At 41.9% G+C, this 15,049-nt stretch overlaps 1 protein-coding gene across 4 annotated transcripts in view; it reads left to right on the top strand.

Annotated features, from left to right (window-relative positions):
• The window catches only part of rassf7a (Ras association domain family member 7a), a 34,290-nt gene that overhangs the window by 15,897 nt on the left and 3,344 nt on the right, over window positions 1-15,049 (top strand). For 3 of the 4 annotated variants that reach the window (XM_017485858.3, XM_017485859.3, XM_017485862.3), the window contains 2 exons: window positions 11,209-11,372; window positions 12,419-13,254. In XM_017485858.3, the coding sequence (XP_017341347.1) occupies window positions 11,270-11,372; window positions 12,419-13,254 (939 nt within the window). In that variant the 5' untranslated portion in view covers window positions 11,209-11,269. Of the gene's footprint in view, window positions 86-11,208; window positions 11,373-12,418; window positions 13,255-15,049 lie in introns of all 4 variants that reach the window. The other variant, XM_017485860.3, reaches the window with a different exon arrangement.

The raw sequence follows: 15,049 nt of genomic DNA, 5'->3' as shown, positions 1-15,049 counted from the left end.
GAAATTCTGACGAAGCACAGTTTATGCAAAGAGCAAAGCCTGATCGTAATCATCACATTCCTTGCCCAACGTTTACCATATCAAGGTAATGTTACAGATAATGCATACCAGTTGGGTCATCTCTAATCTTTGTTTATTTTCAGTCTACATCTAATCTCTTCTTGGCCTGCGGGGTGTGTGTGTGTGTGTGATAACTAGGATTAGGACTGGGTTATGAAAGTTTATTCACATAGTCATTGTGTCTTTTAGTTTTTTTCTTATGCAGTTTTGGGAAGTATAGTGTCATTGTAATTCTGGGGATTTTTTGGGGGGGCGGCGGGTTGTACATTTTATGAGCTATTTCTATTTAGGCATCCTGTTTCTCTTGGTGTTTAAAGTTTTAGTGTGTCATCTCATTTATTTATTTTTGTCCAACTTGTGCAACTTAATTTAATTTCTTGTCATTTAGTCAGCCAAATGTCTATCTTGACATGCCATTAAGGAATCGCAAGCTCCAGCAGCCTTCAGAGTAAATAAAAATCAAGTGTGTTGGACTTGTCTGTTTGACTGATCTGCTCCTGCAGACCTGTAAGAGACGGAGGAGACCAGAAGCAGGTCTCTTGGGTTGGTACTCCAGGGTTTTCTCATGAGTAGCCTGGTAGTGACAGGCCATTTGGGGCTCTTCAGTACTGGCTTTTTAAACTGAAGTGAGCCAAGTAAGACTGAAGTGGCGTGCAGGCTGTCTGCTCTGTTCAACCTTTATGATGGAGAACGGCATGTTTCAGCACAGAGCAATCCATTAGACATGAAGCAACACTTCTGTGGGAGCCGTCCTCATCCTCTGACCGTGAGAGAATAGTAGAGGCTTCACTCCCCAATCGTGGACTTGGCATCGAAGGAGGCATTTCAACTCGACTCACTTAGAATGGAAGTCCAAGGGCAGGAATCAGTAATAATGAAAGAAATTATTATTGGTTTGTAAAATGCAAATTCAAAACCAATACTAATACACTCTAACTGGAAATGTTTTAATATGAGACCGATATGACTGAATGTCACACACCTTTCCACAACTGAAGCAATACGGTAAAATAAACGTAGGTATATTTAAAGTTAAGTTTAGCGGTGCCCGTGTGTCGTTTGGCTAACATCGAAGCACTCCTGTGTTTTACTTTGAGCTACAGCATCTCGGCTGCGTTGGCAACACATGAATTCTTTCAGTGGAAAAATGAGTCAATTTAACATGTTTCATAGACTTAAGGCTCAAATATTCATAAAAATATTCAACAAAATCTGTTTTGTTTATTTTTTGAACAAAGGTTTAATGACTCACAACTAATGAATGCGTTTGACTGAATTTCAAGTAAATGTATTTCACCGTACAAGGAGACATGTTGAAATGATTCATAATCAGTCATTCACTAGGTGGAAAAATGGTGGGGGTATTACTTTTAAAGTTCATCAGTATTTTTAAAGGCACTTTGTTTCAATGCAGGACTCATTGAACCGGCTGATTGGTAGTTACATCCATCAGTACTGAGCAGAAAAAACTGTGTATCTGGTTTTAACGTAGAGCTGATATTCATACAGATAGAGTAAAGTGTCTTTTTGCTTCTCGCCTGCAACTGCAATAAAGCCGATTTCTTGAAGTGTCATGAAAATGTGACCGTTTACTTTTTTTTCATTGTTTCTTTCCCTTTCCTGTCTCACATTCTCACCTCCAGTTTATCTCATTCTTTGTTTCTTTGTGTTCTCATGTCAGTCTCACTCTATGACTCTCTGAGCATTCGCACTCTATTGACAGATCTGGCAGCGTGTGAAAACAAAGTGCATGAAAGTGAGGAACTTTTCCAAACACTACAGCATAAACCCATTAAAGGTCAAAATCCTTTTGGTTAAAACCGTTGTACTGTTGAAGAAAATTTGCTGGAAGCGTGCCACCCTGGCCCTGAGGAGCCGGCGCTGGCACTGGTGCCGTCTCTGCCGCTCCATTGGTCATCGAAGAGGTACAGCAGTGTGAGACAGGAAAAATGCCTCCTTATTCTTTATTAAATTCTGAAGAGCACACAGCCCATGAGGGAGGCTTTCCTTCACACTGGCTGTCATGAAGTGTGTGAGCATTCATTGATTTCTCTCAGTACAGAGCATGCCCTTGGATATAGGCCTGCTTGTGGGCATGGAGTGAAAAAGGGTGAAGAATAATCAATGTGGACGGCGTGTCTGTCAGGTAGTGAATCTGGTCTTCCTCAGAGGAAGGGCAGAGTGGTGATTATGCTGGGCTTTCACCTGTGTGACAACTGTGTCTCTCACGTGTACATACTCACACGCACGCATGCACAGAACAGTGGTGAAAGTCTGTACCAGAGCCAACTTTTCTTCACTGTAGTTTTGAAATTCCCAAGACTGATTTATCATGATTAAATCACATTTCATTTGCGTATTTAAGACCAGTCTGTCTGTCTCTGCGTTCCGCCAAGCTCACTCCGGGAAACCTCAGATAAATCTGTGTTCTTAAAAGCCTTGTGATCATCATCCGTTCAGATCTCCAGTGTGACGACAGGTTGCATCCACAGAGGGAGAGAGACGCCGTGCTTGTTTTTGCTTAGATAAGCATTATCAGATGCATTTCGATGCTGGCTCACCTCAGCCCGCAATGTCACAGTCCACTGAAACTCTGAATGATTTTGTAAGCCAGTGACTGTGTGCTAGACCACTTGCATTCAAAATTTGGCTTCATCTCCTGTCTTCTAGCTCTCATTGTCTGTCTGGTTGACCCTGAGCCACTGTGAGCGTCTTCCGGTTACAGGACCAAAATCACAGTTTGGAGTTTCATTGCTTCCAAGGCCTATTTAAAATGAGAGTATAAATTTAGGACATGGCTATCTAGAATCCATTTTTCTGCTGAAAGGTACAGCACAGCAGCATGTCTGTGACATTCAATTGAGTACAGTGAAGGAAAACCAAAGAGTTCTGTCTGTTCGGATGCATTGGGTATTTTCAGGTAAACTGCTGAGTAAATGCTAAATCAGTAAATCAGACCTAGAAGTAAATTATCCCCTTCCCACTGTTTTTTTTTTTTTTTTTTTTTTTTTTTTTTCTTTTTTTTTTGGGTTGGGGGGGTACTTGAAAGGGTAAAGGCTAACATGTGCTTCCTCTTCCTTTCTACATGTGAAACCAACCGCCAAATCTTTTGTGAACTGCTGCTCATGCTGCCTCAGAAGGCAGTGTAACATACTCTGAGGAAAGCGCTATCCACCCTCTTCCACGTACATGAGCTCACAGAGACGCACAATTGCCTAGTGTCACTGTGATTGACACCCAGAGATCACAGCCAGTTTTGCTCTCAGACTCCTGGCCACAGCTGTGGCATCATCAGGATTCTTGGTTTCTACTTTTTTGGTATTTACTGTTCTCACTTCTTGCATCACACGAAGAATGATAACACCACCCCATAACTTCCACTGAAGTTCTCCTATGTTAAGCAGTGGGAAACAGAGATGGGTACTCAACTATGGTGCAGACAGTTGTGAATTTTGATTAGTAACTAGACAGCACCATACCCCACTGTGCAGTGTAAAAGCACTATTTTTCTCACACTTGGTCAGGTTCATCTCATTGGCAGCGATTATAGCTCACTTTTATATCTGCACTTCCCTGGTCTCTGCCTGCTGTAAACGTCACTCTCCTCTATATGGGACAGGCCTGGGACCCAAAGTAAATATACAGCCTTATTCCATTAGGTGCATCATGAAATATACAGAACAGAGCTGTAAATCCAAACGCCAGCCCCACCCCTGCCTCTGAGACCTCTGACTAATCCTTTATTGAATCTGTTGTAATGAGTGTGCTGAGACCGGCACTTCACCCACTACAAATATTCTCCTTTGTGAACCCCCGAAGCACTTAGAGACCATAGCTTAGTGCACTTGACTGATGTTCCAGCTCTAACGGCCTAATTATTACTTTGATGGCATGTGATGTGATTTGATGTGATGTGATATTCTGCATTCTCGTAATTTATAGGCGTAAAAGCATTCAGCTGTACTCCTATACCTGAGGGAGTCATGATCAGGCATGAAAAGGAGAGGGGAAAAACTGGGTGTATTTTAAATTTTTCTGCTCTTGTGCATGTTTCAGAGGCACTTTGTGGAATAGGACAGGCTGTGGGATGTCTGGAATGTGCGCATGTCTTTAAGCTCCTACTCCTGGAATGTGAAGTTTCACTGTGCACTTTCTTTTGGAATTTTGTTTTTGCATGAATGAATCAATGTTTTTTCTACTCTATGGATTCAAAGTGTGTGTGATCAGGTGTGACACTTGGAACTTTACACTCCATATGTATTTGCATTCCTCGAGTATTCCAGAGCAAGGCCAGGAAGGGTTTTTTTGTTTTGTTTTGTTTTGTTTTGTTTTGTTTTGTTCTCTTCTATTTTAGATTAATCTTTTAGCTTCTGGTCACTACTGCCATACAAGTCTACACTTCCCTATCCATTTTCCACATGGTCAGTCTTCAAAATAATCACTGTAAAGTAAAATGTTTTTCTAACCTTTCACTTTCTCTGTTTTGCAAATGGGCCTGAGCTCCAAACTGTTCATCCTCCCGGTTAGTGCTCTCTATTTTCCCTCAAGCTTTGACATGGATCATTTACATAAATTTGGAGCAGCCAGCAACATTATACACAAGAGTAGCAAACATTTCTAAATTATTCAAAACAGTGGACACGGAAAAAAGAGTGTAAATAACTAATGAACCAAGCCTATCTAAGCCTATTAATTCTCTCTCTCTCTCTCTCTCTCTCTCTCTCTCTCTCTCTCTCTCTCTCTCTCTCTGTCTCTCTCTCTCTCTGTCTGTCTCTGTGTGTGTGTTTACACTATATAGAAACACAGTCCAGGTATAGTATGTGTGGCAGCTTTATTCCTTAAATAAAGCAAGTAATGAAAGTAAACTGGTAGATGGTATTTCATTTCTTCAGCAGAATGAATTGTCTCACATGGTTTATTTAATACCAGGCTGGTTTGATTTAACTTTGGAAAGGCGGAATCCTGTTTCTTACAGTGTTCAATGTTGTTGAACTGCATTATTGTAAATTGCTGTTGAAATGCATTAAGCAGAATTCACTAGACGCTCTAAGGACGAGCGCAGTTGCCTAAATTGAGTGTGGAGAATGAGCCTTCGTGGTCGTTTGCACAGTCCCTGTAATGTAGGCCAGTTTAGATTGTTATCTGCACCACTAAAAGGTACTTTGAGTCAGAAACCCAGGATGCAATTACCACATAGGACACCTACTTAGAGTGCTTCAAAGACACAAGCAATGTGTGTGTTGGCCCCTGGGGCAAAGGCAGAGATTTTTGCCCAGCCCAAGCAGGTTTGACCCTGTTAAAATCTGCCCTGAGTGTCCACTCAAGATTCTTCTGTTTGAAGACTTGCCAAGTTCCCATCATCACCAATACTGAAGGAATATTACCTTTCCCAGGGGGCATGGTGGCTTAGTGGTTAGCAGCTTGCCTTGCACCTCTGGCTTTGGGGGTTCGATTCCTGTCTCTGCCCTCCATGTGCATGTTCTCCGCATGGTTCAGGGGTTTCTCCCGAGTACTTCGGTTTCCTCCCCAAGTTCAAAGACATGCGTTGTCAGCTGATTGGCATCTCTAAATTGTCTGTAGTGTGAGTGTGTCCTGTGATGGGTTGGCCCCACTTTCACGGTGTCCCCCACCTTGTGCCCTGAGTCCCCTGGGATAGGCTCCAGGCTCCATGTGACCCTGTGTAGGATAAGTACAGAAAATGGATGGATGGATTTATGGATGGATTAGCCTTCACCTAATAATTTGTTTACTGATTGAGTTATGCTTTTGTACTGGGACAGAATGTGAAGGTGCATACATCTCATACTTGTATCCTCTCTCTCTCTCTCTCTCTCTCTCTCTCTCTCTCTCTCTCTCTATCTATCTATCTATCTTTCTCACTGCATACTCAGTGAGTTTCATAATCATGAATTTGTTCATGAGAAAAACACATTTGTTTGAATATTTTCTGAATGAATGTACTGTGAAATGCTCTATTTATTCACAATGAGTTGTGGTTTTGTTTTGTTTTGTTTTTTAGATTCAGCCATGCAACTGCTGTCCTTAATTGACAAGTTTGCATCACACCAACATTATACACGCACGCCTGCCTCTTTGGTACAAATTATCAGGGAAAAAAAAAAGAACATGCTTCATTAGAGCCTTGATCATTGCTTCATAATGTCGTTGCTCATTGCTCGCCCACTGGTTTGGTTACAGATGATCATAGCAGATGAATATAAGTATCAGTCTAGTGCAAGAGAAAATGGGACAGGGTATAAAATGACATTTAAGTCAGTCCTTCATATACAGTAATGTTTCTAATAATTCACTGCTTCTGCCTGGTAACTTTGATCCTAAAAAAAGGAAATCGTGGAACACGTCATAGGAAATGCAGCCGATTCAGCTGCACCCTAGGTAATTATCAGTGAAAGATTATAAATAAGTAATAATGATTTCACTCATCATTTGGTTCTGGGGCATGTTCAGGATGAGTTTGTCAGCGGCTCATCAAGACACAGGAAGCATGAGCTGTTATTGTTGGCGTGTACTCTAGCTGCACAGCTGTTCTGTTGGCCGATCGGAGCAGGCGGTGGGTTGCTTCATGCTGTCGAGTTACAGCTGCAAACATGGAACATACGTACATGTGGGACTTTCTGCTTGTCCTCGATCATTTACCTGCAACGGTGAATAAATGAACGTGCGTGATTCGTAGTTTTGTATTTGTCCATCGTTACATGTTAGCCTTATTTTATCAAGGTGATATCTGTATTCAAATATTTGCATATCGTCTATGATGAAATCTTGCATCCAGCGGTTTCCATCAGCTTTCCCTTGCATATTTGTGTTAACATGGCGATATGATCACATTGCTGGATCCTGAATTTATCATTTATAATAATGCACTCCTCCTATTATTATTGGGGGGGGGGGGGGTTCTCTCGGTAAATGGGCTCACATTGAAGAGAGTACAGAGACAAAATAATACGACCCATTATGTTTGAGAAACTGTTCGAAAGCATTTTGTGGTGATGTGCTTTCCTGAAGTGAATTATGAATGCATGTACAAAGACAAATAAACACCGAACAGCTTAGAAACACAACATCTGTTTGGGAAATCAGAGACCTCTATCCTCTATGCTGACACGAATGAAATTATCAGACCACCCTTAAGTTCACAGAAAAGCAGTAGGTAATTTAGGCTGGAATTTTTTTTTTTTTTTTTTTACTCTGGAGTAGAGGATGAAAAGCACTTACATAGCTAGTCTAGACTAAATAGTAGAACCTGTAGGAGTTGGAATTACCCAAGATCTCCATGTAGAACTAATCCTTCTGAACAGGGCTTTAGTCGAAATGCAGTCAGGCTGCTGGAGCAAAATGCTGTTCTCATCACCTTGCTGGAGACGTTATTGTGTGTACATCAGCAGGACGTCATCTGAACTCGCAGGATGATGAATTGTATCTAACATCCTTGAATAGTAAACGTTTATTGGCCTGCACTATTCAGCCAGATTGGCACTGCCCATTGGTGCTTACTCAAAGCTTGCTCAGCAACTGAGTCATAAATGAACACATTGTGACCATAGATTTTGGTGGGACAGGACGATATTAAAAGAAATCACCTCAAACAAAATTAAGTAGAGAGGCTATCACACTTAATTTCTGCTGTAGGCTACTATCTAATGAAGTTTTAGAGTAACACAGTAATAGAAAGTTTAGAAGCTCGTTTTTTAGCAGTCTAGACATAGCCTTCTTCAACTGTGTTTGATACAGAAGGTGTCAAACATCAGAGACGCACTGCTTGCGCTGTATTAGAGTTCATTCAAATAATTTGCTATAAAACAAGATCATTGGGGGGTGTGTGTGCACGCGTGGTGGCTTAGTGGTTAGCATGTTCGCCTCGCAGCTCCGGGGTTGGGGGTTCGAACTCTACCTTCGCCCCGTGTATGAGGAGTTTGCATGTTCTCCCATGCTTCAAGGTTTTTTTTGTCCGGGTACTCCGGTTTCTTCCCCCAGTCCAAAGACATGCATTGTAGGCTGATTGGCATTTCCAAATTGTTCGTAGTGTGTGAACGTGTGTGTGATTGTGGAACCTTTTGAAAGCCATGGGTGTGTGGTCTCATCTTCATATAACTGAGTACAGTGCTCTAAAATGCATGTTTATGGTGCAAGTAAGTTGAAAGTGTTGAAATGTACAATACAGATGCTTAGTAAACTGAAGGAGTGAGTATTCCCTGACTTGGTTGAGAACGAGGAGAGGAGTACTATATTTCAATGAAGTATGATTGCGTGCTGTATGTTCATGCTGGAATTGTCATTTCTTTGCCTTCTATAAAGTGCTGCAGTTTCAGCATTCCTTCTAGGGATACTGGGTATTTGTATTCCAATATACCAGTGCTCATGATTGACATGGTCTCTTCACATAACTAAGCAATAGAAGTATTGGCTGAAGACTGATACACAGAACAGGGGTGTAGGCTGCTCTCGGGTGCGTCTGTCTACATTTTTTGACTCTGTGGGCTGGAACATGTGTGAGCGGTCTTAGGAGTTGAGCCTCACCCTGAAGATCAAAGCAGGAGTTTAGCATATGGGCTGTGATCAATAACTACGAGCTCTCAAGGGACGCATACATAATCATTTGTGAGAGCACACAGTGTGACTGAACTGTGAGTTTCCTCAGACGTATGGTAGTGTACTGTGTGTATATATAGTTCTACATACACTAGCTCTTGTATAGTAATATCTAGGAATTTGATTCCCACCTCCACCCTGTGTGTATAGAACTTACATGTTCTCCCTGTGCTTCAGGGGATTCCTCCGTGTACTCTGGTTTCCTCCCCAGTCGAAAGACCCTCTAAATTGTCCGTAGTGTGTGTGAATGGGCGTGTGCGATTTGTGCCCTGCTTTGAGTTGGCACCCTGTCCAGGGTGTCCCCCGCCTCGTGCCCGAGTCCCCTGGGATAGGCTCCAGGCTTCACACTACCCTGTGTAGGATAAGCAGTATGGAAAATGGATGGAATTTACTCACTTGGGAGGGTAAATCTCCCATTAGACTCCTTTTAGAATGTGACCTGTATGGAGCTGTATGGATAATGTTTCAACAAACAGAAAACATCACACACACATAAATAATGAAGACACTTAAATTCAATACTATAGCTGGAAAAACGTTTGGAAAATAATTTCTAGGGAGTCATCTCATTGTGAAATAGGTTTATAAATAAAAGTTGAAATGAGATGTGGGTTTTATTTATTCTGTGCTCACAGCTTTTTATTTTTATTACCCTGAGGTTGACATTTGCATGGAGTTACCCATGTTTACCAAGTGACACCTATGGATTTCACTTTGTGTTTGGTAGCTTTAGTAACCTTCATGCTGTGTAGAGAAGTGCACCCTCAGGCCTTGACCTTGATTTAGTGCTCAAGCCTGTCTGAGCATCGAAGACAAAAGAAGATTTGTTTTAGTCTTTCACACAGGCCTGTAAGACAGCATTCCACTGCCAGGTCATGGCGGATGATAGGGGGGCTGACTATAATTCAGTGGTATTTCTTCAGTAAAGTATTGATGAATGAAGGTATCAACCGTCTCAAGTACAGAGCTCCAAATCATGACTGCAACTCTTTCAAATAACAGTGACTAAAAGTAATTGCAGTGTACAAGGAGTGTGATTTAAATGAATGTGTGGGTACTCCTTAGATTATTTCAGATCCTTGTGCACCCGTCCGTGTGTGCCAAGAACAGATTGAAAGATAGTGAACAAGTGGAGATTAAGCACGAGGCTCAAACAGAACAAGCTGGTGGAAGCAGATGCTCCATGATGGCCCCAAACATTATCTTTTCTTTCTTATTTAGTTCATGTTGCCAAAGAGCCAGATCTTTGTTCCTCATTACACAAAGGGTGTTTATTTACAGGCCAAATGAATGACTCATGCAGTGAACGGTCAGTGTTTCTGGGAATCATGTGATGAGCACATTCGATTAAAGGAATTAACACGATGAAGGATGAAGTCACAACATTCCACTGGTTTCCTCCTTTCAATGCTGTAAAAATCCTGGTACCGCTCAGTGACTTTCTCTTCACATTATCCTTCTCTCTCTCACACACTCTCGCTTGCACTCAGTCTCTCTCACACACACACTCTCGTGCTCTCTCTCTCTCTCTCTCTCACACACTCTCGTGCTGTCTCACACACACAAACACACACACTCACACTCTCTCTCTCTCTCTCTCTCTCTCTCTCTCTCACACACTCTCGTGCTGTCTCACTCACTCACTCACACACACAGCAGAGGTCTGTTTGATTGTTCTCTTTAAAGAAGTTATTGCAGATTTGTGCTTGGGGGAACAAACAGTGTGTTTAATCGGAGCAGATCTCCACCATACGTAATGAAGTAACTCGCCAGACGGAACTGTTTTGTGACTTTCCCCGCCATCCTTTATTTCAAAACCTGTTTTTCCTTGAGCATAATTATCGTTGTATGAATGGACGTTCATTTTAATGGCAGTCTCTGACTGAGAATTGCCTAGTTCCATTAAAAAGAGGTTGCTCTCAGTAACTGCATCTGACTTTTGTTTGACCATTTGTTTACAAAGGCTGCAAACATTTGCAGTAAATGTGCACAGAGCCACCATCCATCAACCCACACTCGCATTAATCTCCTGCCTGGGGCCTCGTTCGCTACCTGCTGCACTGCCAAACTTGCCGATGTTACACACTAGCAAAGCTGCGCAAGCTGTTCCTGTTGTGAGGCTTCAAAGTAGGGGCACTGGCACACATTCATTCAAACATTCATACACTCTCTCTCTCACACACACATACACTCACTCTCTCTCTCTCACGCGCACTCTCTCACAGCAGAGGTCTGTTTGATTGTCTGTTCCCCTAAGCACAAATCTGCTATAACGTCTTTTAAAGAGAACAAACTGTGTTTAATCAGAGCAGAGCTGTGCTTTTGAGCCAAGAGGGACTTGATAATTTTAGAAATTTCTTTATCCACTGGAATAACTGCTAGTCACAACTTGAAGTTCTGGGAAAACCTATCCATTCAGTTTACCACTGTATTTTGGAATAAGCATAATTATGTTTTGGGAACATTGCGGTTAACCTTCCCTTTGTCTTTCCATTCCTAACATTTTGTCTTAACAGTGGTCTGTTTGTATCCATCTAGAACCTGTGCTGGGTCATGCAGTGCTGATTTCTGATCTGAGCTGAGGTTCGGTGCCACGCCGATGGAGCTGAAGGTGTGGGTGGACGGTGTGGTGCGGGTGGTGTGTGGCCTCTCAGAGGAGACGTCCTGTCAGGATGTGGTCATCGCTCTCGCTCAAGCCATAGGTATGTTCATACGTTACATGCCATCAAGCTGTTCGTATATTAAGAGCTTTTACATAATGTCCACATTTCTTTTTTTAAAGCTGTAATGTAGAAATGTCAATTTAAAAACGTGCGTAATTTCAGGGGTGGACAGTTTAATTCGTAGTTACCTCGTAGACAAGTAGGTTAAACAAGCAGAAAAAGAGAGGAACTCTACTCCTTATTCGCTTTATCATGACAAAGTTTCATTTAGCATGTAGCTGTGTTAATGTTTATGTTCATTTGCTTCGCTGTACTGCGATGTGCCTCAATGCTGTAACTACAGTGCGAGCTACTTTTTTCGAGTGCGAGTTATGTATTCTTGGCATTTTCTCAACCGATGACTTGAGGAATTCCCCTGAGATGTTTTTTAAACAGTATTAAAGTTCACACCTACGCTGGACTCTTATCGGCTGCTTTTCGGAATATTTTGCTCCGAGTCATCCGTTTAAAAAAAAAAAAAAAATTTTTTTTTTTGTAAATACAATGTTAGTTTTCTAATGAAAGAAATGAATATGTTGGCACAATTATATTTTTGTTTACAACACCGAATTCAAACATTATCATACACCTTCAGATGAAAAAGTTTTTAAGATCATGAGAAACACTTCAGTCAAGTGTCTCCAAACTTTTCTCTGGTAGTGTACGTGGCTACGTTGACACAACCAAGTCAAATACAGACAGTGTTTTGTTTTTTGTCGAGGATACAAATTCAGTGCACTACATAATCATATACTTTTGTTTCCTTAGGTCTGTATTAATGTATCGAACTAGCCAAGTAGCTCACCATGGATTATTACATTACATTTGCTACCATTGTTTAGGCTAGTCAATAAAGTTTCCATTTCAATACATGGGACAGGGCAGGATACTGGAGGTTTCACTTGCCCAGTGGATTAGCTAATGAATTGAGGATTTGTTCACCCTTGTATTCATGTATTGGCAACTTGTTTTACTGCAAATGTTGGGTTAGTTGAAACTTCTTGAAAGATTTCATGTGGCTTCACTGCTTCCTTTGCCTCCTGCAGGCCAGACGGGCCGTTATGTCCTCATCCAGAGACTGAGAGATACCGAGCGGCAGCTTCTGGCTACTGAGCGTCCTCTGGAGTCCCTGGCTAAGCTTGGGCAGCACAGTAACGAGGTACAGTTCTACCTTCGGCGCACAGGCCCCAGCAACAGCAGCAGCAGCGATGGCCAGGAGCACACACCCTCTCTTCATAAACCCTCCGAGACAGAGCCCCCAAAACGCAACGCACCCAGAAAATCCCTGACCTTCAGCCTCGGCCCTTCTTCTTCCCCACGCACCCGACCCAAACAGAACCGTAGGACTCCGAGTACCAAACTCCTGCCTGAGTCCAGAGCATCTCCGTTGCTTCACACCTCCCATCTGCCCAGTCTGTCTAGAGAGGAAGTGTTCCGGCAAGTTCTTCAGCAGCAGGAGCGACTACAGGCACTGGAGGCCCAGCTGGAGCTCTTGGAGCGGGAGACGCAGGCGTGGGATCAGCAGGAGGAGTTGGCTGCCGCAGAGCAGACACTGCTGGAAGATGAGGAGCAGTGGGAGGAGGAGCTCAGGACTGAGATGCAGCGCGAGCGTGCCATGAGGAGGCAGCTGGCTGAGCTACACGCCAAGCTGGAGGAGTGTGGCACCAGCCTACACGATCTCACTACAAAATCCACACATCTTGAGCAGGACATTCAGAGGGAAAGACTTGAGGCTGAAGCCCCGCCCACACGGGCACAGCCAGAAGACTCTGTGGGCACGATACAAACGGAGCTCCAGAGTCAGCAGAAACAAGGGGAGGAGCTGGAGTGTGAGCTGGTGCAGACAGAGAAAGCTCTGGGAAAAGCAGAAATGCTGCTGCAGGTGAGCAGAGACGACATGGTGTTGTGTTAGAACTATGCCGAGTTTGTACACAGGACATGACATCATTAAATGCCGTCACCAAAACTAAAATGATGCTCATATGTCATGTATGTCATGTTCAAAAGTATTCAGTCTCCTTTCTACTCAACAGTTTTACAATAAAGATATCATTAATTTCTTTAAATCTGCTTTAGTAATGTGTTTTTGTGATGAAAAAACAAAAGATGCTTGAATTTCCTTTTGCTGTTGTTGGCCAACTGTAATCTCTGATCGCTCAGAATACTGATACATAATCCAGAGTAAAACCTTTACGAATTAACCGTAGTTTGGACCAAAATCACTTCTAGTCTACTGAATATTGAAAAACATTTGCCTCAGACCTTTACCCCAAACTCCATTAATTATTGTGCACACCAGTGAAACTGGAATGTTCTTCATTAATGAGTGCAGAAACCCTGACACGGACATTCCAGCAGCAGAATGTTAATTATCATGTTTTCTTGGAGAGCATCAGGTGTCCGTGTCTAGCACGTAGTTGTTAGTCTTGACTTGTCTGGCTCTTGACTTGTCACTTCACTAATGGAACACTGACTACAAGTGTAGAAACACACCCTTGGAGAACAAATCCCTGGATTGCTGTTAAGAGAGCCACAAGGCATAAATTTCAGGATGTACAATAAGAGTACTTCTGAAGCATGACGACCTCTAGTGGTATCAAGTTAAATTGCAGAATTCTTCCTGCGGTTTCTGGTGCAACTACAATCTGTCTGAAGATTTCACCCTGCTCATCAAGTATAATTTACATGCAGTGTCTGATTTAGTAATTCACTGTTTGTTTGACAGTTTGATGTTTTGACATTATTTAGTCACACAATGTCTACCCCCGTTGATCTAACAAGACCGAAATTGTGTTCGTTCTCTCAGTTCACCCAGTGTTCGAGTTATTCAAAGCCTGTAGAACAAGGAAAACGTATTAAACTAAACTGCAGGGCAGTAAATGTGTCTGAGCCGTTTGGCCTTCCTCGCTCTAGAGGCTTTTAAACCATCCCGAGTTATTTCACGTTTATATAAAAAAAAAAAAATTTAAAAAAAGGTTTGCATAATTGTGTAATTTGCAATGGGTCATTGACCTCTACTCCGAATTTTTATCTTGCAGTGCTAAATCCTTCTTTAAAAAGATTATAATAAAAAAAAAAATCAGCTTTTCTTTTGAGAACAAAGGCCAAGTATTACAAAAATAAATAATCAAAGGGACATTTTATGTGATAAAGGCATAAATAGATCTGGTCATTAATAGATTTAGTTATTCAGCAACTAACAATATGAGGGTGAGCCAAATGAAAACCTTAATAGCTAGGTAAATAGGTGTCACTGCAATACATAGGTGTAAATGCAAGTGTTCATGTGCTTAACCCGCATCTGGAATCCTCCGGGGGGGGGGGGGGGGGGGTCTATTTATGTTCTAGTTTAAGGTTTTCATTTGACTCGCCCTGCTATCAAATACCAGTTTATGTTGGATTCCATAAATGATGTAATATGTTTGTTGAAAGACATTACAGGTATCAGACATTTAAAGACCTATAACCCAGATTTTGTCCCAAAATGCAAATTTCTTCCATGTGGGCTGGATAGAATAATATTAATCGCTTTTCACCAATGAACTGCCCCTATTGTAGGTCGTAATAGATTTTGATCCGATCTAGCCATTTTACTCGTCCCGTGAAAATTTAGTTCCAAAATGTTTAGTTAATACATGTACGTAAATAAATTTTAGTTGTATGAATATTTTAATGTA

Source organism: Ictalurus punctatus, chromosome 14 (assembly GCF_001660625.3).
Source record: "Ictalurus punctatus breed USDA103 chromosome 14, Coco_2.0, whole genome shotgun sequence".
NCBI classification, from domain to species: domain Eukaryota; kingdom Metazoa; phylum Chordata; class Actinopteri; order Siluriformes; family Ictaluridae; genus Ictalurus; species Ictalurus punctatus.
The sequence above is the reverse complement of the archived record's forward strand: the minus strand, read 5'-3'. Positions and strand labels throughout refer to the sequence as shown.